At 43.5% G+C, this 24846-nt stretch overlaps 1 protein-coding gene across 1 annotated transcript in view; it reads left to right on the forward strand.

Moving 5' to 3' along the window:
- Window positions 1-24846, forward strand: part of SND1 (staphylococcal nuclease and tudor domain containing 1) — a 420936-nt gene that overhangs the window by 308834 nt on the left and 87256 nt on the right. The window contains exon 16 of the mRNA XM_041727934.1: window positions 12972-13081. Within this exon, the coding sequence (XP_041583868.1) occupies window positions 12972-13081 (110 nt within the window). The remainder of the gene's footprint in view (window positions 1-12971; window positions 13082-24846) is intronic.

Below are 24846 nucleotides of genomic sequence, written 5' to 3' on the forward strand. Positions count from 1 at the left end.
ATGTCAAGATTGTGGAGTTCTGATTTTATAATAAACTATAGGAAGCCACTGACAGCATATGCTTGAGGAAAATTGATCTGCTAGCTATGTGTAAGAAGAATCCATATAGGGCAAAATTGAAGGCAGGCAGATAGAAGATTCTTGCCTTAGAAGCCTCAAGAATCAGAGTTATGTTGATAGTTGAGAAGATTCGGTATACTGAACAACAGCTGTGGAGGTGAAATTCCTGGACTTGGTAAGAGGTAGAAGTCATTGAGTCACGTGGATAAAGTAGGGACAAATCAGAGATAAAGTTTTTAGACTGGGAGGATGGTAGTACTGAAACTGAAATAGGGCACAAGGGAAGGAAGACGAGAAGGAGTTTGGTTATAGACATCCTGAGTCTGTGAGGTTTTGGCAAGACCTCCCAGGGAACATGTCTTTGAGACATTTGGGTTGGGTTTGTGGCTTAGTCTGTGGGTTCTGTGGGATCACAGTGATCGAGAACACAAAAAAGGGTGGGCGTTCCAAGAGATAGTGCAGAGCATAAAAAGAAAGTCCAGGACGTGAGGGAGGGCAAAGCAGGAGACAAGACAAGCAGCCCAGAGATCTAGGACACCAATCAAGAGAAGCAAAGGAAGGAAAGCGTTGCACTACAGGACTGATGCATGGTGTTGAAAGCCACGTAGAGATCTAGTAGGGCTCCCACTGAGAAGAGATTATTAGATACTTGTGAGTGAAGAGGTTACTTTCCTAGTAGAAAGATAAAGTCTGAGTACAAAATCATAGGAGCAAAGGCTTTCTGTATGTACAAGAAGAGTGATAGTACAAGTGTAATGTCAGGATGTGGAGAGAAGCCATTGTGGCAAGGAATGAAGAACGGCAACTCTGGAAACACCAAGTTTAGAGCTTATGGGATTCAAGTTTTGAATGGGGAAATCTGAGTCGGGTGGAGTAGATCGGGAATAAAGAGGAAAGATCACTCGTGTAGGAGAGGAGACATTCCTAAAATGAGGTGCAGAAGAAGAAAGCTGAACACGGGCCTGTGGTCAGTGTCAGCTATCTTGGCCACTCTCCTTTGAGCCACATTGTGTTTCCTCTTCTCTGCTCCAGGACTGTAGGCTTTTTTTTTAGTATTGTTTTTACTATTTAAGATATTCTTAGCCTGTCACCCATTCTAATGTTCTAGTCCTGGGAAGTTGAACTCTGCCTTAGGTAGACTTTCTTTTAACCAGCATATAGCTTTCCTTAAAGCTGGAGTTGGCAGACTTTTTCCATAAAGGGCCACAGAGTAAATGTTTTAGGCATTCTGGGCCAGATAATCTCTGTCACAAATACTCAACTCTTCTGCTGTACCATGAAAGAAGCCATAGACAACAAATGAGCATGGCTATGTTCCAGTAAAATTTCATTTATGGAGACTGAAATTTGAATTTCATGTAATTTTCACATGTCACAATTTTTTTTTTTTTAACCATTCAAAAATGTAAAACCCAGTCTTACTTAGCTCATGAGTTGTACAAAAGTAGGTAGCGGGCTGGATTTAGTCTACAGGAAGTTGTCTCCTGACCCCTTTATGTTATGCTAACCAAAAAATAAAAAGGAAAAATTAAAGCCACTCTTCATCCACAGCCCAGAATTCAAGCTACTTTTCAGGATAGGATGGGTTTATGTATCAAGATCAGCCTCTTGAAGAAGCTTGCCCTTTCAGAATTCCTTTCTTTTTGCTTGTTTTTATTTATTTATTGTTAGGTTTGTTAGGTTACGTCAGTAAAGTAAAGGGCTCTTTATGAAAGATTGTCTGCTCTCAGAGTTTTATTCATTCCCATTGGTTTGGGGGTCTTAGTATTCCTGACACTAGCTAGTTCGTTTTGCTTCAGTTCTGATAGCCAAATATACTGATTGCTAGACATTTGAGTTTCACTTGCCTAAGGAGTAGAAGCTCAGAACAATTTTTTTCTATGAGTGAAGGCTCAAGAAGGGCAATAGATTGGAAGTACACTCACGCATCTCAGAAGCATTTTGTTCAATAACACAACACAGCTTGGTTTAGAAAGTCACTCTAAATTTATTCAAGTAAGTAGCTTTTACATTTGGCTGCCAGATGTGTGTCAGAATACCTTCTGGAAGCTTGTACTTGCAAGATCCACGTGGGCATTTCCTATTGCTTTCTCCTGGCCCAGTGGCTATTCTCTATCAGCCTGGACAGTAGATTCTTATTCTCTTCTTTATCTATTAACATGGAATTTAAAAGACCAAGATTAGAATTCCTTAGTGCCAAAAATGAAAGGGAAAAAAATACATCTAAGTTTTATTTGATTCAAAGATAAAGTTGCATGTTTAAAATAAGTCAGAAAAAGCAAAAGTTGAGGGTTCTCATAGAAACCAACTCCTCCTCATTGCTCAGACATGGGATTTGTGCTTGTTGGGTGCTGTCGCCATGGTGCCACGGTGTTACATAAAAGCTAAAGCCCTGTTGATTTCTTGTCATTGAAAAGACCATCATGACCCTTGCTTTTGATCTCCAATGCTTTGTTTTCTATGTAATGTCCATATGAGGTGGATGTTTGAGATGGGCACTGAAGAGAAATTCAAAGAGACAATTGGGGGTCGGCATGGTTCTTTCTTAGGCCCGCTTGTTTCGTTCCTCTCCTAGCTGGTGGTGATATTATTGCAGCTGCTACTTACAGCAAACCCAAAACAAATGTGTGTATTGGGAAGCAGACAGCCTGCCATCTCCAACCCGCCCCCCCTTCCCACACACCCCCAGAGCCAGCCTGGCTGGATTGTTTACCACCCGTTACCACCCGGCTCTTAAGATGCCACCAGGAGGGAAAGGTCTTGTTAATCGGGGAGCATTTCCCTCCCCTTAAAAATCATTTTCAGTCCCTGTTCTGCAATGGGGAGAATTATAAAAGGTGGTTCTGATGCTGGCCCGATTGTTATCTGAATTTTTTTTTTTTCATTTTGGGAATGATTCTTTGGTGTCTACAGCCAATGATAAATCAAGTTTGATGAAGCCAGTTCTGCACACTGCCTGGCTGGACTTAGAGCCAGAAATCCAGTAGAAAGCCCCTAAGCCATCCCTTTCTTGTTGTCTCCTTAGAAGTGGGCAGTGGTTTAGCATTTAACACCCACTCACCTTAGAGTCCTAGAAATAAGAGTTACTAGATTTCCTTAATGAACTCCCCAAGTGTTCTGAATAGGACATTGTTATAACAGGTTTGTCGCATCTGTTTCTGCTAGGTTTAATGTCTCTGGCTTTCATTTAGCAAAAACAATTCTTGAGTACCAACTGTGTTCCAGATACCAGGGATAGACAGAGAACTGGCATTTACTTTACCTCAAATAATCGCAGAGTGGGGATCCACCATTAAGAGGCTAACAACAGCTGGAGGTGAGACCTGAGAAGTCAGCCCTGTCCTGGTGATATAAAGCCCGTGACTTACATCAGAGAAACTCAAGACATGTTTAAAACCAAGCACTGTACAGTGGCCCTGCCTTATGCGCGGAGGGGTCATTCCAAGCCCCCAGTGGATGCCTGAAAACCACAGATAGAATCAAACCCTCTATACTGCATTTTATCCTGTATCTACATACCTGTGATAAAGTTTAGTTTATAAATTGGGCACTGTAAGATATTTATAACAATGATAACATAGGACAATTACAACAGTATGCTGTAATAAAAGTTATGTGAATGTGGTCTCTTGAAAGATCTTATTGTACTGTACCCCCATTTCTTGGGATGATAAAATGCCTACATGATAAGATGAAGCAGGGTGCATGATGCAGGCACTATGACATAGCATTAGGCTATAATGACCCTCTGACAGTACATCAGAGGGAGGATCATCTGCTTCTGGACCACACTGGACCATGGGAAACTGAAATTGCAGGAAGTGAAACCATGGATAGTGGGGGAACTACTGTACCTCCTTTCTGTAGATGCCTCCCCTTGCTTTCTTCAAAAGAAGCTGTAGTTCCCGTGGCATTGTAAAGATGGATCATATTTGTGACCAATTGGTCAATTGTAATTATGAACTAAAAACAGCTTCAGTCTCCACTCTTACCCAGTTCTGACACCCTGCCTACAATTACCTGAGGAGTTGGATCCCTTTAATTAGAATCCCTTCATTCTTCTTTTATGCCTTTATTCTGATCACTGAAAGAGCTTTAGCAGTGACATGTTCCAAAATTGGCCCACAAGATGCTACCTCCCCTAAGGTAACAACATAGCAGTTCAGAGAACAAGGGAGAGAAGAAAGAATTTGAGACCGCGCAGAATCCTTGTTTCATTTCTGACCCTTTTAATACAAGTTGAGGCCTCATATAATTGTAGAACTAACTCTTAGAAGTCAACTAGTCCACCATTTGCCTTGCTCTTTGGGCCATTTTAGGTAATGTAGGACCAGCTGGCCCTAATGGGATGTTTTATAGTTCTCCATTATTAACAGATTAATTGATAGTATTTGCAATTTGAGGTCTCCAAATTAATTCCAATTTAAAGCTTATGAGAAAACTCAAAGCACGCTTTTGGTGCATGAGGTGTTACACATATGTTGCTGAAAACCAACAATGTGGTTTGTTAACTTGGTTTTATATGTATATTCAGGTGATAACTACATTCCTCAAAATTAAGCAGATGGCCTATCTGCTTCTGTATTTTGTGCCAGTGGCTTAAGAGTTCTAGATTTTGTTCTTGATGCTTAGGGAAGAAATAACTGTCTAAACATTGTTAACACCTAAGAATTTTTGAAATTGCCTTGGACATAGTTAAGTATTACATTAACTTGGACACAGTTAAGTGTTACTTCTCTTAGGCTACATACAGAGTTCAAGTGTCTTATTCTCTATACAGAGTGGGGTTTTAAAATTTGTGTTTAGTTTTCTGGTGGTGTTGGGGAGGATGGCAAAGAAAAGTATAGAAATGGAACTAAATGAATCTGGGAGTAAAAATCTCTACTGAGAGTCTGTGAATTATAAATCGGCTCGCTGCAGCAGCAGGAACTCAGGTATTGGAGTACAGTTGGTATGACAGGAAGCTTATTTTGGTTCTTTCTGTGCCTTGCCTTGTCCTTAACGTTTACTCCAGGGGACTGTGTATTTAAAAAGAAGGAAGAGGTGTCTGCAGTTTCCATCTGGGAAACTTTTACAGCATTCTTACCTAGGGTCTTAAAAGGCAAAGGATGAAGCTGTCCTGCTAGATGAGACAGTATATAGTCTCCCATCCTCTTCCCAGCTGTCTGCCACCTGGCTCTGTACCTAGCCCCCCTCTAGCTGTCAACCAGGCATGTGGCACATACTAGCAGATAAAGCCACTGTTCTGAAAGTCTCACCAAGACAGCCATTTTGTCTGATTCAATCAACAAAAAATGTGCATTTTAAGCAGCATTTAAAGCAGAGATATTTAAACTTGAGTATTATTTAAGAAATCTTTCCCAAAATTGTAGAAAAGAAAATAACAGCTCCCTGGTCTGGGCTACTTTCTTGTAAGAAGAGGGATGGGCTTAGTGGCCATATTTCAGTTTTAGGGTCAAAAAAACAGTATTTTCATTTCAGTTGGGAAGTTTATTTATAACCCAGTAGTCATCCCCACACTTAGTGTTTCTGATATTTTGTCCAGATTTTTCTTTCCCCTAATAATTACACCTCCCCATTCTCAAGCTAAGCATTTTCCCTCCTTTCTTGTGTTTACACCTTTCAAATATTTGCAGATTGTTATCTTGTCACCCTCTTAGTCACTGCTTAGCTGAACTGTACAGATTTAGCACCTTTTATCTTTCCTTTAAAGGCAGGCCTCCCCGCCCCTGAGTCATTTCCATTGCTCCCTTGAAATGTGCTCCAGTTTTTTTCATTTCCATGTGGCCACACAGCTTCCTATAGCAGAACTCGGGGTTATAAGTGGGGATGATTTCCCTCCTTTGTTGTATTGGAAAGGAACCTGAATATCTCTACCATGCTCCATCAGGCCTCCCTGGCATTGCTGGTCAGCGCTGACCTCTTCCTCTCTCTAGTTCAGCTGCACTCCCAAGTGAGCCAAGCTAAAGACCATTGGGGTACATGGATGTAGCTGTGCTCACCTTTTTTTTCTTGACGTATTATGTAACCAATGGGAAAGTGGGAGGCATGTAGCCAGGGGTTCTTTGGGCCCCTCCCCTGGTATGTGCGGAATATCTGCATTAACCCTGACAGTTCATTAGCCATTTCCTTTTCTGTGTCTTTACTTCTTCTCAGAAGTATTTTCACCCATACTCACTCATTCATCATTTCTTGAGGATCGACAGTGCCACTGTGTGCTAGGCAGTGTACTGGATATTGGGAAGAATAATGTCTAAATGACACAGTACCCAGCCTAAGAAGCAATTTAGTTTTAGTTTTATTTGGGTTGCAAATACCAGGTTCTCCTAGAGGCTTGCTCATGGTAGCAATAAGAGGAGAGAGCTGATTTCTGGGAACATCCCTGAAAAATCTAACAGGATCCAAGGTAAAGTCCAGTGTCTCCACTCCTAGAATGGGAGGTGGTCTGTGGGTATGCGGCACTCCACAGCAGGACCTTAGGGGGAGTGCTCCCGTGTTGATGCTGGTAAGTCCCTTCTGCTTATTGCCTCCTTCCTCTGGCTCCTGATGGGCTTATGTTTTGCACACTGCTGGGTTCAGATTCCAGAAAGAGAATCTTTTTGGCTCATTCATGATCTCCCATTTCTTTTTGGACAGAGCTTTTTTCCCTTTGCCAGACCAACTGTAGATTGGCCACATCGAATCACATGCTGCAGCAGCAGCTCTCTCCCTCTCCTCCCAGCCCCCTGTCAGCTCCCCAGTTTGTGGTGAAGGGAGAGGCCAGAGGCCAGAGTCAAGGGCTAGAGAATGTAGTTGCCTGATGCCTTAGCAAGGGACTTGGTGTGGTGAGCCCCATGACTGACCTGTCCGGTACATTCTACCAAGTCTCCCAGGCACACATGCATCTGCCTAACATAGTCCAGTTAGCATGTGTTGTTTCTCAACATTCTGCAACCTGTAGGTTTAAGAGTAAATTCATTCACCAGTCACAGACCTTATATGATGGATATGTTTTCATTGCTGGTAATTAAGCTTTATTGGCACAAAGTCCTTTTTCCTCATTGAGTGCTCAGCTTCCAGCACAGTGCCTGACCCAGAGTAGGTGCTGATGATATGTCTGTGTGAAATGGAACTGAGTGAACTGTGACATTTTTAAGTATCCAAAGCAGGCAGAAGGCAAAGATCATGTCTGCATGCTTCCTGTGCCCATCTCTCAGTACTATCCGATGCAGTTGTGAAACACACTGGACATGAAGTCAGCATCCTTGGCTAATACTTCCAGTTGGTTGTTGTTTCCACCTGAGTTTTGTTTCTTTTAGTTAATTCCTGATCTCTTGTTTGCTAGACAAAGTGCCATTGAAAAGCTGTCACTTCTAGCCAAGGCAGATTTGCCACACTTCCTTTTAGCGCCCAATAAAGGGAAAAGCAAACACACTTTAAGCGCAGAGGCTTAATTATCATAAAACTCAACATACAATGTAAAATATTCAGAGCGATACATGACTCTCACATAGCCTTCAATAGAATCTCTTATATAGCCATTATTGTGTCATTAACAAGAATTTGTACTTCTTGTTCCAAAGCTGACTGACCAAAGTGTTTGTGTTAATTGACCTAGTTAGTCAATGTCTCTGAATGTATAATTTCTTTTTAATAGAATGCTCTATAGCCCAGCATTTTTAATTTGAAAGGGGCCACCCTGAATTCCAGGAGTCAAGCCTTGTGTGAGGAATCTCAAAACAGCATAACCAAAATTGTAGGGTTTTATCACCAGGGGAGGCTTTGGAGGTCCTTTATTTTACAGACAGAGACCATGAGGCCCAGAAAGGTTTCATATTTCATCATTGGCAGAACAGAAACCAGAATCATGATGTGGTGATAGCTAGGGTATACATTTTATCTTTCTAAACCAAACAAAATCAGATATATCCTCTTTTATTTTAAGCGGTCTTGGGCAATCATCATATCCCAGAAAGCATTAAAAAAAAAAAAAGATATTAAAAAGGGGGGGTTTTAGCTATAGGCGGATGGGTCTGTCGGGCTTTAAAGAGGTCAAGGATGGGGCGCCTGGGTGGCTCAGTCAGTGAAGTGTCTTCCTTTGGCTCCTGGGATCCTGGGATCAAGCCCCACATTGGCCTCCCTCTGTCTCCCTCTGCCTCTGACACTTCTACCCCTCTTCTGCCCTGCTTGTGCCCACCCCTTCTCTCCCCCCTCCCCAAATAAATAAAATCTTTAAAAAATAAAGAGACCAAGGAACCATATGTAAGGATTAGGAGAGAGAGGGTGTGTGTCTTAATCTGCCCTTCATGGACATCAGCTGAAAAACTCCACGGGGTACAGGGTGTCTTCATTCTGTCACACTCCATAATAGGGAAGTAAAATGTTTTAGAATGTTTGGGATTTTTGTAATGCAGTTTTTGGTGATGTTTTGTTTTGTTTTAGGCAAAATGTTTGTTTTTTGAATGGCTTGTGTCAGGAGTAAGTTTGACAGTTACCCTGCACCTGTGGTGTTTGAAGCACAGCAAGAGTTGGTATGTCCTTATCAGCAGGCAGCACTGCCCCAGTGCACTATCAGAAAAGACAGCTATTAGTGGTAATGCACACCATCCAGAATTACCGGCACTTTCTCACTTGGCTGGGGAGAGCTTCTGGAACTCCAGTGATATCTCACTTCATATTTACAGTCTTAGGAGCTCCCCATTGCTGCGTGTCAGCCTGCACAGCTCAACAGCTACAGTTGAGGGTTTGCTTTCTGAGAGCCCAACTTTCTTTCCTTTGACCTGTTTGCTTGCTTGCTTGCTTGCTTTCTGTTGGTAACAAAGCAGCACACCAGGACACCAGCCCAGTAGTGCAGTCTTTGTTTGAATAAAGGTGCAGTATAGACTTACTCTCCCGTTGACTTACTGGCCAGGTTCTTGGGGAAGGTGGGCTGAACAGAGCACTTCCTTCACCTGGTATCTTCCTTTACCTGGTGTTTAGCAGCAACAGCTGTCCTTCTGGCTTTAGAAGTTAACATTTGTTTGCTTTCCCCTCTTATGAACGGCCTATTTCTTGCCCTGTTCCTTGATCCCTTGGGACACAAAAGCAAGTCCGGAAGCTGATAAATAAGCACTCACTGTAACCTTTGAACTCTAAGAGGGCCATCAGTACCCTCCCAGGCCTTTATCTTTTTTTTTTAAGATTTTATTTATTCATTTATTCATGAGAGACAGAGAGAGAGAGAGAGAGAGAGAGAGAGAGGCAGAGACACAGGCAAAGGGAGAAGCAGGCTGCATGCAGGGAGCCTGATGTGGGACTCGATCCCGAGACTCCAGGACCATGCCCTGGGCCGAAGGCAGGCAATAAACCGCTGAGCCATCCAGGGATCCGCCCCCCCCCCCCCCCCCCCCAGGCCTTTATCTTAACACTTTAGTCTACACCAGTGTCAAGCTGAGGGCCTTGACCCACTGGAGTCTTAATTCAGTGTCATAAGCATCTTTTTTTCTCTTTAGTGAAATAGAACAGAAGAGATACAGAGCATATCACTTGTAGTCGAGACTAACCATTGTTTTGTGGAAACCTCACTATGTGTAAGTGTATATACTTATATGTAAATGTATATATGGGTCATAATAAAATTAAAAGTTTGAAAATGCTCAACTACACAGTTCTGTATCTGTAGAAGTACATTCTGCCTCTCCCTGCTGAGGCCCTGTTTTAGTATCCTTCCTAGTGCCCCTTCTCCCCAGTCTAGCAATTTCTCCTGAGCACGGAAACTGCTACTTTAGTGGCCCCAGAGCCAAGCACCCCTCCACTTTACGTCCCAACACCAGTTGTGCCTGGACTCCCTAACCCTGCTCACCAAGAAATGGAGGACCACAGACCCTGTACTCCTACCTAGTCTCCATTATAGCTTATAAAGCCCTCTAATTTACAGTGTTGTTGAACTCCAAAACTGGACTTTTTCTCAGTGGCTTTAGCATCTGACAATCTAGGGTTCAGATAGGCCACTTAGTAGCTTTGTGATCTTGGGCTTTATGTCTATATATAGGTAGAGGGTACTCAATAAATACTCATTTTGCACCCCTTAGCACTAATACCCAGGTTCCTACTTCCATTGCATGTGTTTTTAGCATACAACTTCTTCCTGTCTGTCTTGAGCTGAGATGTGACAGTTTTGACTGAGTTTCTCACTAAGAAGGAGTTACTTTAATAAGAGACAGCCCAGAAGAAAAGGTAGCAAATGAGAAAAGCAGAGATGATGCTCCTGTTCTCAAGCACTTTCTATTTCCTCTCCTTTCTCTTGCCCACCTTGTCTGACAGGAATTAATGTGCAGCGAAGTTTTTACATTTTTCCACTCAAAAAGGAACAGGGAGACCACCTCCTTCTGCTTCCTCCATTTGAAGAACTGAAGCTGCTGGCAGGTGGAGGAGCAACATAAGAAAGGCCCTCCTTTGTCTCTGAGTCTGCATGGAGCATTTGGGTTTGAGTCACCTCAGGCCCAAGGGTCTCTCTCCTGAAAGACATTCTGAATTCATTTCAGGTTGATTTGTTTAATTCCCTGGGCTTGTTGAGCCATCTTGTTTTCTGAATGTAATTACTTTGTAGTCTCCCAGGATTGAGAGAGAGCTACTGGGATCTCTAGATTTCTTGAGATTTCTGATTACCAAGATCATGACAGCAGAGTAGAGTGAGTACATCTACTCAGCCAGAGAGTCTCAGAAATCTTCTCTGCCTTTTTTATGCAGTCATTCCCCCAATTCCTGCTGCCCAGTTGTTCCAGCCTTTTCCCAGTTCTGGCTCCCAGTCTGCAACCACCCCACCAGCAGCACCCAGCTCAGTCCCACCCAGATGGTTGCTAAGGGTTGGAAACAAACTGGAAACTTACTTTAGCATTATTCTTGTTTTGCAGCAATGCTTTGTGGTATGTGGCCAAAAAGTTCAATAGAATTTTTTATTTTTTCCTGACAATTCTGTTTTTGCTTAGTTTGCAGAGATATAAAATGAAAAGTGTTTTTGGCTGTTGTTGTAGAGATTATGGGCTTTCATTCAGTTTTACTCTAGCTCCATCTTTCTCTTCAAGGTTAATCTCAAGCTCTTTGGCTCGGAGTTTATTACTTTCTTTTACAAAAATAAGTTCCACTTCTCCCATGCAGCCTGGCATTGAAGTACCCAAAATGAGGCAGCCCTGGTGATCTTCTTACCTGTGGGCAGGGCCTGTGGCTGTCCCATCTTTGCATCGGTGGGAGAATGGCCCTGGCCACCAGCCCAAGCTGCTGTCCTGCTCTCCCACTCTGCTGTTTCGTTTGATGTAATGTATTCCTTTTGTGAAGCCTTGAGGCTCGGAGAAAAGGCTCTGTTCTTGAGCTTCTGAAAACTCAAGGTATAAACTATTCCCTTTCCTCTGAGCTTCATGACCTTGAAGGTGCTGTGGCCAGAAACATGAGCAGCCACCCAGCTTCATCCATAGAGATATATATTCTCTCCCAGCAGCGGTTGCCCCTCTTCGCCCAAAAGCTCCCTGGTAGGTGTTGGTAGTAGCGTAGACACCCTGCTACTCTGCCTTATGCAGCAAGAGAGACCAGCGGTGCTTCAGAGACTTGGGCATTAAATGCATCCTCCCCCATATTTTGATCCTTTCCTTTTATTGTGTCTCTAGTTCAGCTTTTTGCTTTAAAATTACAGCTACAGTATGAATTTTTTTTGAAATATTTATAAGTAACTCAGTTGTCAAAATGTGACATTTTTCATGGTCTGTCACTGGTGACCACTGTAAGTGATAAATACATTGGCAAAATGAATGGCTGACTCAAAGAGTAAGAAGAGGCAGTCTGATATGGGTAGTAAGCATGTGTGTTGTATAAAAGGCTGTCCTTGGAGGGGCACCTGGGTGGCTCGGTTAAACATCTGCCTTTCGCTCAGATCATGATCTTGGGGTCCTGGAAATGAGCCTGCTTCTTCCTCTCCCACACCCCCACTTGTGCTCTCTGTTCCCTCTCTCTCAAATAAATAAATTAAAAAAAAAAAAAAAAAGGCTGTCCTCAGATATAAAGAAGTGTGAAGAACGGGATCCTCAGAGATTTTTATAGGCTAGGTATGGAGTGAAAGACAACTGAGGCATTATGAGGCAATAATATTAATAATGTAAAACAATAAGAGTTAAAATGTATTATACCTCTCCATATGCGAAGCTACTATCTACTGTGTATTTTACATACATAATCTCCTCTAGTTCACACAGCAACCCAGTGAGGTAGATATATTATTTGACGAGTTTTACAAATAGGACAGCTGAGGCTTTGAGTGGTTCAGTAACTTGGCTAAGGTCACAAAGCAAATAAGTGACAGAATTAGAATGTGAATCCAGGTCTCTCTGGTTCCAGACACCTAGTACTTTGATCAGTATTGTCTTTTCTGTTTCTCATTCTGAATGAAAAACTGATGGTACTATTATCTAGAATATAGCCAGAGGACAGTGGGGGAAGCTTATGAAGGGAAAATGACACTGAGTTAACACTTTGAATTGGACGTTAAAGTCCGATCATAAAGAGAAGACGTCTAAGAGTCCACTGGAATGGCTCTCAGAAGGCAGAATGCCTGGGGGTAGCAGTATCATTTAGGTGAGAGAACCATTTATGTAAGTGATCATTAGGACAGACTCTGAGACTGCAAGGAGGACAAGATGGGGGTGGGGTGCATCCTGCATCTGGGTGTCCTGTGTTCCTGCATGTCTTATATGGAACTCCCTAGGTCGTCATGATAATTTCCAGGTGCTGACACTGAGAGTTACTCTCCATTGTTGCTGCCCTGGTGGTGTTGGTTTTTCCGTCTGGGGTCCCTTATCTCAGATGTGATGGCATTCTGATCTGACTCCTGCCTTATTGGAAAGGTTAGGGGCATTAGGCCTACTGGGCCCCTTTTCATCACAAATTCTCCTTCTCTCCTGACACAGGCATCGAATGCCCCAGAGGAGCACGAAACCTCCCAGGCTTGGTGCAGGAGGGAGAGCCTTTCAGTGAGGAAGCAACACTTTTCACCAAGGAGCTGGTGCTGCAGCGAGAGGTGGGACATTTTACAATTGCTTCTTGTCTGAAGAGGGGTGAGAAAATGGGGCTCCCTTGGTCTAATGTTTTTCTGCCACGTCAGGGATGAGCGTGTCACTTTTTTCAGTGCTCAGCCTTCCACATCCGCCATCTGTTGTGTGTCTGCCCACATCCTGCTTCCTTGAGCCCTGCATCATTGACCAGCCACCCTTAAGTCACCCCTCACCATTGGCGACCCAGGATACGTGGTGTACACCAAGCCCGCCTAGCCAGCGTCCTAACGCAGAGAGGGTTTACAGCTTTGCAGTTCTCCTTCTTGGCGAATTAGCCCGAGCTGCCTGCCTCCAGCTGGATTTAGAAGCTTGACTAACCCTGTCAGAGGCCAATTTTCTTTGAACATTTATTTGTATCTTTGAGTAATTGCATTTTCTGTAGCGGGTTTTCTGACTTAATTTAATTGTATTTCTGTTTCTGCCTGTTGGGCTGGCTCTTGCAGGCAGGAGTCAGGATTCTTAGCTGCTGTGGTGTCCATCTACCTGCTAATTTTTTATCAAGTCATAGTCAACTGATCCATCTTCTTTCCAGGAGTATTCCAGTCATTCATCCTGCTAGGTGGGCACAAGAAAGGAACAGTGGGGGAGTGTGTGCTAGGCTCAGACTGAGGATTTTAGATCTGCCTTTGTCCTCATTTCTTTTACCATCAAACCCATAGGCTCCCTTCAGCTTTCATGCAATATCATAATATGCACAGAACTAAAAGATTATAGAGTCTAGGAGGTTAGCTCGCTCATGGGTCTTTGTAGATCCTTGCAATCAGACATGAGGACTTTGGGGTGTTCATAAGCTTCAGCATCGCTCATTTTGATTTGAATCACCAGTGAATATATTGGGTACTAGGGGCACAAGAGAACACACTAGCCCAAGATACTGCATTGGACTGCCCTGGCCTGTAGAAAACCACCTCTTTGACTTCTGGGTGAGCAGTACTATTTGCTTTTGGTTGCCACCTCTTTAAGATTTCTTTTTTTTTTTTTAATTTTTATTTTATTTATGATAGTCACAGAGAGAGAGAGAGGCAGAGACACAGGCAGAGGGAGAAGCAGGCTCCATGCACCGGGAGCCCGACGTGGGATTCGATCCCGGGTCTCCAGGATCACGCCCTGAGCCAAAGGCAGGCGCCAAACCGCTGCGCCACCCAGGGATCCCTCTTTAAGATTTCTTTAGCACTTACCTTCCCATTTCATGAAAAGTGGTATGGCAAAAGAAATCCTGAGTTTCTTAATTCAAGAGCTATGAGTTCCAGTTCCCAAAAACAAACTGCAGCTTCCTGGGCATTGCGCCAGCTCTGTTGGCCATCTGTACAATGGAGTGCTTACCCCCTCGGCTGTCTCTTCAGTCTCACCTTGACCCCTATTTTGGTTTTGATAAGATGCATTCATTCATGTTTCTGAAGAAGAAATCTTCATATTGGCATGCAAAGTGCCTTACACCTCCCCTCTATTTTGTAACTGTGCAACGTAGCTTGAATTTTTATCAATTAAAGATAGGCCCCTGCTAGAGAAGTATTTTAAGAATCCAAACACTCCAGTTATCTCTCAGTAGCTGTTGCGATTTGGGGCATGGTAATGAGGTAGAAGGGACAGATATTTTAGAATTTCCTCCATGTGGGCCTTTGGATAATGAACTACAGAGCAGTTCTGTGTTGGAAAAAGCAGGTAAGTCCACACAAGGTCTGGGACTTAAAGACATCACAGAGGTAGCAGCAACAGATGTTCATTTGGTGGTTGTACTTTGAATGGAGGGAGGAAAGGCCCTCCTTGGATCCCGTGAGACCTGCAGTAGCAACATTCTCATCACTTCCTGCCCCTCCCCACTTCTGTGTTGTCCTCCCTTTTCTCACCACCACTTTCCCCCTCGTGTTTCACGTCTCCTGAAGTTTCTTTCCCTTTCTTTTTCAACTCTCATTTCCCCAGCCACTTTTCTACCTGCTCGTGTTTCTTGCCCGCTGATGATATCCAAAAGCAAAAGGGGGTCAGAGAGAACACTGACCAGAGTGAGTGGCCCAAAGTTCTTTTACTCTCTTAGTTACTGTGACCTTACTTTATCTGTATGTTTGCTGATATTTGATTGTGGGAAAAGATAAATTTTTCCTTATCTTCTTTGATGCCCCTAACATGTGCATGAGATTGTAGGTCTTAGTATAATCCAGATTGATATTTAGCATTCTTGGCTGTAGTGGCCCAATCTTGCAGAGCCCTAAGTTGGGGTCTCCTGATATAGAAACTTTCTGCCTTTTCTTAGCTGCTTATATGATTACTTGGCCTGACTGTGGTTTGTTTGTTTGTTTTTTTTAAGACTTTATTTATTTATGAGAGACACAGAGAGACAGAGAGATGCAGAGACACAGGCAGAGGGAGACAGGCTCCATGCAGGAAGCCTGATTCGGGACTCGATCTTGGGACTCCAAGATCACACCCTGAGCCAAAGGCAGATGCTCCACCACTGATCCACCCGGGCATTCCTGGCCTGTTTTGGAAGGTCTTTATCCAGAGGAAAAAGGAGTATGGCCTAAACTCAAGATAATTTGGAAGTTTATTTAGTAAAGGACATTTCTAGCCTGTTCTCCTGGGCATTTGCCTTCATATCATGTATGAAAACTGTTTTCTGAATGCTGTACAAATGAAGAGCACTTTTTGTTTTGTTCTAGATTTATTCACTTAACTTTTACCTGTATTTTTATTCCGTACATTGTCTTGGAGAACATTTTTCTTGGCGTTCTTTCTCTTCCTTTCACCCCACAAGGATTTAAAACAGCCTGATGGTTTGGCATTCCCGGATGCAGAGATCCCTCCCACCCTTAGGAGAAACTACTGTGTAATTGGATGTCTGAGTGTGGATTCACAACCTCTCACCCAGTAGCTCTTACCTTCAGGGCTGCCTCCATTGTGCCCCACTCCGGTGTTCTTCTAGAGCAGAACTGTTGCTGTCATGGCCCCTGTTGAACAGGTTTTTTGTATCTTGTGCCTATTCCCTTGATAATCAGATTTAGCTAAAGTAATCAGCTATGATAATGATGTGATTGTCCTTGACCCCCATCCCTCCCCTTTAAATTTTTCTTTTTATTATATTATTTTTGACCAGGATTTCTCTACCCTCTATCCACTTTCCCCAGTCACTAGAAACTTACAGTATCATATAGGAGAGAAGTACACAGATTTCATGATTTCACAGCATGTCCTGGGTCCCCTGTGTGATCCCACAGTGGTGCTTCCATCAAGTTACTCACATGTATGAACCAGTAAACTGACTGGAAGAGGATGTGAAGGGGGGGGAGACTATAATGGATACTGCCCCCAGGTTAGCCCCCCTGCTAGGGAGCAGACAGACAGCTGGGGTACAGATGCCTGACTCCCTGTTTATGAATTGCATTGTCTTGGCTTTGGGTAGCCAGAGGAGAAATTGCTGCCTGTGTCTTTCTCTGTTTTGAGTAAAGAGTTGTAAGTCATAGTCTTTCCATCCCATAGCCTCATGTAGAGCCTGCCAGAGTATCACACAAGTCTCTTGTTGACATTTCAGATGGTCCCTAATGCCAGAGACATAATAGCCCTCCTTTCTTTAAATGTGTTTTATAGTGACACTAGCACACTAGCATGGAACTACTGAAATTCCTGGCCACCACTCAGCTCCATTTTCCTGTCACCTTTCATGTATCATTGTATTTCTTCTTATTTATTTATTTGAGAGCACGCATGTGCATGCGACCTCGCACACAGGTGGGAGGAGGGGAGAAGCAGACTCCCCTGCTGAGATAGGGCTCCATCCAGAACCCTGACTGGGATCATGACCTGAGCTGAAGGCAGATGCTTAACCAGCTAAGCCACCCAGGCACCCCAGTTGTCTTTTGTTGCTTTCCCTGAACTAGGGGTCTCAGAGGACTATTCCACATCAGGAGTTTGAGTATTCTGGCATTCTTGCTCCAGGGCAAGAGAAAGAGCAATTTAGACACCAGCTTTTTACCTGGCTCTTTGTAGCCTTGGCCAAAGCAGCCAAGGAACTCTGAAAAGACTTCATACTTATTTTTTTACTCGAAGGAAATCCAATTAGCTCAGCAGTTCTTCCCACTCTGACTCAGTATGTAACAGGGGTGGGCAGATATGGCCTACTGCCAGTGTTTGTGAATAAAGTTTTGTTGAAACACGCCATACTAAAGAAAAAGAAAGAAATACTGCCATACTAATTGTTTTATGAACTACGGGTATGGCTGCCTTTATATTCTAACAGCAGAGTTAAATGGTTACGACAGGCTGTAAGGCTGGCAAAACCTAAAATACTTACTTATCTGTCTTTTTATCACAAGAAGTTTGCTGACCCTTGCTGTACAGTAGGTATATGCTGAGTGGGTTGGTTTAAATAGCTTGTAGCCCTGAAAATGACAATTTGCTCTTATGCCCCTGCCTTTGAGGCTGGACTACTTCTGGGCCACGCAGAGTGAGATCATTGTGTCCATTGCTGTTGCTGTGACTGTGAGCTATATGAGTTCTGTGTCCCCCTGGATGGCATGAACTTGCAATCCCCCCTTGTGGGCCCTCCTCCCGCAATACAGCTGCCTCATTCAGGCAGTTCTCTGCCGCACTGCCAAGAACAGGAAGATCTGGTGTAGCTTCCCAGATGGGGAACTGTGCCCATTGCTAGCATCTTCCCAGAAGTAGTGGCAAGAGATAACATTAGCTAATGGGTAGATAACTGACTTAAATATGCAAACTCTCAGTTTTTGTACTCCAGTTATCGTGTGGCTCTGGATGATTCTTTCCTAACTTGGTATTCCTGTCTAAAGTATTAATCTAGCAATCCAAAGCCATCTTCTTCCTTTTAAGGGCCTTCCTATGAATAAAGCAGTCATCTGGGATCTCTTCACACCTTGCCAGAAGGCCAGCTAGCCAGCACTCACTCACTGACCAGCTGCTGCCTGTACAGCACTCTGGTTGCTGTCAGGAAATCCTGCACTCTTAGAGAAGGGGCTCTAAGGTATTAGTAGAGATCAGTGTCACAATTAACCCTCTTCACAGTTCCAGGCTATATTGAGGTAAACATTTCCCCAGGGCAGGAGGTGGGATGTATGGAGGTTTGGTGATCATTTCCAAGACCTTTGTCAATGACCCCATTGTCCTCTTGAGATCTCAGAAATTACCCTTTGCTGCTGCCTGGAAAATATCCTCATGCTGGGCAGCCTGAGCTGAAAACTCTGGCTACTGCCCTGACCTATTTCCCTTTTCCCTGCTGGCATCAAAAGGGAGGCTGCCCGCTTGCCTGCCACCCCCCCCTCCCCAAGTGAGCTCCTGCTGCAGGCTGCCATGGCCAGGGCATAATCTGGATCCCCTCTCTCCCACTACCCCCTGCTTTTTTAAAAAAACAAAGATGCACAAAAGATCACAAGCAACTCTTGGTGTCTGAAGAACATGTCTTTACGTTTCAGAGGACTATGGACTTGGCAATGAATATTGGTGTGTATTTATGGAGAGAAGTTTGGAAGAGAAACCTTAGCATAAAAGAGATGGTTTCTTGGGTTTTTTGGGGTTTTTTTATAGCACCAAGTGTGCTGCATCATGTCTGAAAAAGATAATAAACAGTCTAAGCAGTTTACCATTGAAACTGTTGCCCCCCGTTTCCCCAAAGTGCTGTGGTATATGCTCTCACCCTTGCTGTTCCCAGCTGGCAGGTCCCTTCCCTGTCCAGGAGGCATATGGGAGGAGGGACAGTAGCACAGTTAGATCTCTGGATCAAAGCAATAAGGATATTTCAAGCCATGGGGAAACCCAGAAAGGTAAAGGAAACCTAGTGCCCATAAAGCCAGTGAAACACTGCTCTTAGAATCTCCCTTGGTTCTGTAACCCTCGCTGAGCCATAAATAATAACCTGCTGGAAAGGCAAGCCAGCTCTCTACCAACATTTCCCTTATTGCCAAAGAACACCCTATTCTACATCTCTGCCACTGCCCAGGTAAAAGGGAATGCAGTAAGGTCACCTTTCTCAGCCACTCTCCTACTCCATGAGGTGTTGAGGGCTTTTGGAGGCTAAGGCTTTTCTCTTACCTCCCCACACACTCTTGATGGTTCAGCCCCTCCCAGTGGTCTTTCAGTTAGTTTTCCATTAAAGGCTATTTTGTTTGAAGGGAGCTCAGGTAAGGACCTCCTGTCTTAATAATGATCACACTTTCCATTTATACAGTATTTTCTACTGTAAAAGTGCTTTCATTTCATTTTAATCTCATACCTACACAGGAAATATCCCAGTTTCACAGTTCAGGAAACTGAGATGGATGGTGACCTGCCTCTATTCAGAGTTTGTTGTAGCACAAATACCAAACCCAAATGCATTCCAAATCAGATGCTTCTTCCCTAAATTTTGCCAATTTTTCTATTAGAATGTGGTCATTCTTTTAACAGTATATACCCTTTCTCAACCCTCAAATATCAGGACCTAATTAATTTGTAGAGGACTTCCCTAAAGGTCCAGCAAATAAACTGAGAGTTCATATCCAGTAAGGAACCACTGAGTGTGATTCTGGATGCTCATAAGACTTGAGGGAGCTGAGGGATTTACATTTGCCTTCAGCTGAGGGCCCAGGTTCCAGAATCGAGTCCCACATCAGGCTCCTTGTGAGGAGCTTTCTTCTCCATCTTCCCCCTCTTCCTGTGTCTCTGCCCCCCCCCCCTTCTTTCTCTGTCATGAATAAATAAACTTTAAAATATATATATATAAATATATATATGTATATATATATTACTCCCCATTGTCCCTGGGCTAAAGTCTGATTTATTAGTTTACATATATCCTTGATTACTTCTCCAGCTTCATATTTCACCATTACTCATTTCACTCACCTTATTATACTCCCAGTTCCCCATTTTTACCATTCCATTTCACCTCATTCTTTAGGTCAACCCAGGCTCCCCACCCAGTATATCAACCACCCTCTCTTTGCTTTCTTATTCCTACCTGTCCTTTTAAGATACAACTCCTTTTCTGAGAAGGCTTTTCTTGATCACCCAGACTGAGAGAGATGCCCTTCCTTTGGTCCCTGTAGTGTCCTGTGCACACATCTGTCATGCACTGACCAATATCATTGAAGGGATCTGTGGGTCAGCCTCCCCCCTAGATCATAAGCTTCTCAAGGACAGGATCCATGCATGCTCTTGTCCTTGTGTTCTTTGTACTTCACCTAGTGTCTGAGAGATAATTAATAGATTGACATTCATTAAGTCTACTACTTGGTTCCCTGTGACCTAACTCTAGAGATTGGGAAGAAGGCCTGTTATTTTGTTGTTCCTTGTAGTACTTTGGGAAGGCTCTCTAAGCTCAGCATTTGTGGGTCAGGGAGGAAGACTGGAGTATTGAAGCCAGACACACAGCTGCTAACTCAGGCGCTTCTCATTGAAAAAGTACATTATCAAGACCTGACTCTGCTATCACTCTGGGACTCTGACATCCCTGGGTCTCCCCAGCTCTCCAACCAAGATACTTAAAGGTAATGAGATTATGATGTGTGTTTTTGAAAAACTTCTAGTATTCAAATAGAAATCATTAGTATCCCTTCATCATTCTCCTAGTATGCTATTCCTCTCTTTCACCCCATGGTGTATTTCCTGTCCTTTGCTTTTGTGGATCAGAGGGTTTATTTTGAAGTTCAAGTCAACCATTTCTTGTTCAGTGATAGGCTGTAAGCACCATGTGAACTAGGCAGGTAACTAGGCTGTTACTGGCCTACTTATAGCTCCTTCCTTTCTGGGCTATTGGCTCTTGCCAAGTATCTCTAAAAGCCCTAGAAGGAAGGTCCTCAATTCCCATTCCAACGCCTAAATGAAAACGGCATCATTTCATTTAGAGGTGAGGTAAAAATGAAGAATGGAAGATACTGTCAGGTCACCCCGTTTTTTCCTTCCCCTGGCTGCTAAGTCTCCCGTCAGCTTTTAAACTCCCCAGGTGTAGACAGTCACCAATAGCCTTCCCTAAGCTAGTTCAGCAGCATATGCTGATAGGTGCCGATAGTGTGCTGGCTCCAGTGGGATTCCTCTCTGCAAAGCTGCTGGCTCAGCTTAAGCTGTTGTCTGTTTCCCTGTTCTGCTTGGAACTTTCATAGCCAGTCAAGCATAGAATTGCATCCATTCTTCTGAAATAGCTCCTGGGCCTAATTTTTCATTGGCTTGGCCAAGAGCCTATTACCTATAATTATGTCATACAGGCTGACTGGTAAAGTTTGATAGGCCTCACTGCCCTCTCAAGACTAGTGTTCACATCCCAGCCTGCCTGTTGGGACTGGGGACAGAATAAGGTAGAATAAGGTTTATGGCCACAAGGGATTTGGCCTCCTTGGGGACATGTAGGAAGGTCTCAAGGATGTAATCCCATCTCAAGGAAGAAAATCCTTTTCAGCAGAGGGATTCTTCCTTTCCCTGGGGAATTGGTCCTTACTACTATGAACTCTTCCTTCAGAGACACTAATGTTTCCTCTGCCAGTTCAATTTGTTCCTACCAGTAGAAGGAAATAGAAAGTATAGGCCTTAGACCTCGCGGATGTTGTTTCCTCCATAAGTAGGTCCTTAGCAATGTTGAGGCAGGTCCCTGGACTGATTTTTTTTTTTCTCTCCATCTTTACTTTTGACCGACATCAGTCTTAGAGTAAAGATAAAAAGGCTCAAACATTACTTCCTCTTGTATCTTTCTGCTAGAATGGTCCACAGTACGTACTTTGAACCTCATCTAAATTGAAGCCTGGAAATGAGTATAGTGGACACTGATTGCCATTGGAGAGTGCATTTATTGGTTCACTACAAGATTATCATTATAAACACATGACCATGAAAATCCTTCGGACAGAGCTTTGCTAAGCAGAACTCCTGCCACCTATGGTATTCAGTACTGTCTGCCTATCTGACATAGAGTTCTTTATGAGCCATCCCTGTGGACAGCAGCTATTGCCAGGTGCATCCTGGTGTGCCTTCTCTATAGTTATGTAGAGCCTGTGACCCAGAACAAATGGAAAAATTCTATCAAGAGGTAAGAAATAAGAAATTTCTGGACTACTCCTAGTTTAGGATTGGGCTATGAGAGCTGGGTGCCATTTATTTATTTGTTTGTTTATTAGAGACACAGAGAGAGAGGCGCAGAGACACAGGCAGAGGGAGAAACAGGCTCCATGTAGGGAGCCTGACATGGGACTCGATCCCAGGTCTCCAGGATTACACCCTGGGCTGAAGGCGCGCTAAACTGCTAAGCCACCGGGGCTGCCCCCATTTATTTGATTTAGTTTTATCAGGTGCCCCTAGTAATAATGCCTGGTTTTTCCTACCTCTTCAGTCATCCTGAATATTCACTGCTTCTTGAGCTTTGGTAAGGATTCTCTTTAAAAAAGAAAAATGGGGAGAAAAGAAGCTAATATCCAGAATAGAATAGAAGAGAAAAGCAGCTCCAGATTTTTTTCAGATGAAGTCCCTTATTTGTGAAGTCTGTCCGTTTCCTTCTGGGAGCCTAATTTGGAAAACAGTTCTTTATTTCATATCTTCTGACTAGCAGATGATACTTGCTTTACACACTAAAGATGACCTCATGCAGACTTGCCCCATTCTCTTGTTTCCAGAAGAGCTTCACACAGGACCCCAAGACATTGGCAGCACCCATGTAAAATGGAGTGTGAGCTTTCATGCTGTCATGTTTGGGGGTCTTTAGGCATCATATCTCACTTTTCAGTTTGTCCTAACCATTACCAGACACACCCACTGCCTGAATGTTCATATCTTCTCCTTGGAATTACATAATTCAACAGATATCTTTTTAGAACGAAGCCCTTAATATATAATAGCAAGGCTGCCAGAGCTGCCAGCAAAGAATAAAGATTGTACATTTCATTTGCTCTTCAGGTAATACTAACATTCAGGTGTTTCACGTGTGACTCCTCCAAGGACATAATAGTGACTGTTCTAGAGCATGAGCCAACCTTAACCCTGCCCTCTTCTTGCCATTAGCATGCTCACTCCCTGTGTCTGTTGCCAACGACTAGACAAGATTCTCTGTGTTCCAAATCTGGCTTTATTGATGAACTTCCCACTTGCCACTCCACCTGTGACAGTTTCTGGTCAGCTGAACTTTAAATGGGTTTTGAAAATGAAAGTGACCAATGGTCTGTTATGAAATGCTGTGGTGCATGAAATAAGATTATGAGCAGGCTTGAGAATTAACAGCAGATACCCTAACCGGGTCTAAACAACATGTGTCACTTATTCAGGAAGGATAAGTTCATCCTTAGACCAATACCTCAAACATTTAGGGACGTTTTTTAAAAACTCCATTAGTAATGTGTTCAGAGTCAGACCTATGTTCTTGTTCTGGCTTCACCATTCACTGAATGACCTTGGACATGATCCTTAATCTTTCTAAATCCAGGACCGTCTCAGTGCATAATGGAATTCAATAGAATGGTGCTCCTAGAGTTGCACAGGGCAGCAGTCCTGCTAAACCTAACTCCTTCACCTGCAGCAAAGGGTACCTTCTCTCTAGGGTTATTGTGGAAATCATGTATATATGTAAAATTCCCAGCAGTGGTGCCCTGTTAAATAGTAAACACTCGGCGAACAACAGCTTGTGTCATTTTTATTATGAATGAAAATTCTTCCCTCAGACGTTAGCTAAAATCTAGGACTAGAACCTCAGTACGGACAAACTGTGATACCAAGTAGGGAGGTAGGCTGGTCATCAGCATATGTGTTGGGAGCAGCATTCATATTAGAATCAACAAAGAACAATGGTTAGTCCTCACCAATGCTCTTCACACACCAGTCCTGTCTAAGCCAGTGATGGCAAATATGTGTGCTCCCCGCATCTAGCACCCATGGCACATGTTTACAGTCACAGCACTGTTTTGGCTTAGGGCTCAGAATCTTCTTAAAACAGGACTCCTAGGAGCTTCTACCAGTTGAGTGAATTTGGCACTTTGATACCTATTTGCCATTCTTGGTTTAAGTTCTCAGAGGGTAGTCTAAATACCATCAGGGGTTATCCAGTCCCTTTTCTCTGAAGAAACAGGGTCTTTTTTTAAGATTGTTTATTTATTCATGAGAGACACAGAGAGAGAGAGAGAGGCAGAGACATAGGCAGAGGGAGAAGCAGGCTCCATGCAGAGAGCCTGATGCGGGGACTCGATTCCAGGACTCCGGGATCACGCCCTGAGCAAAAGGCAGGCGCCAAACCGCTGAGCCACCCAAGCGTCCCAGAAACAGGGTCTTTTTGCCTGTGCTTCCACATGGTCCTACATGTTAGAATCTCATCTTTCTAGGCAGTGTCACATTCAGTGGAAAAGTGAAGGTCTGGAGGGTAATGGCCACAGAGTCCTAACCTGTGCACAGAGCCTCTTCTAGACTTTGGAGAGGTAAGGCCAACCCTCACCAAGAGCCAAGATTCTACAGATTCTTCATAGACATCTAAGAAATAATGGCTTGGGTATATTTGCCATTCAGTCGAACTGCCATATGAGTATTTGGAGGATGATCTGCCAATCCTCAGGGTTCTCCATGCTTTCTTTCCATTTACACAGGACTTCTGACCTTGCTTATTTCTTGGTGTCCCTGTGACTTGAAAATCACGGATATAGGGATGACCTATCTAGGTCCTAAATGGCCCAGGCTTCCTTATCCTCTGGAATAGCATTTGCTCTTTTTTGGCCCCATGCCACCTTAGCCTGGCCACAGCAGTCTAAGATTGTCATAGGTTTATCTTTGATCTGTATTAAATTTG

The sequence above is a fragment of the Vulpes lagopus genome, chromosome 13 (genome assembly GCF_018345385.1).
Source record: "Vulpes lagopus strain Blue_001 chromosome 13, ASM1834538v1, whole genome shotgun sequence".
Taxonomy (NCBI): domain Eukaryota; kingdom Metazoa; phylum Chordata; class Mammalia; order Carnivora; family Canidae; genus Vulpes; species Vulpes lagopus.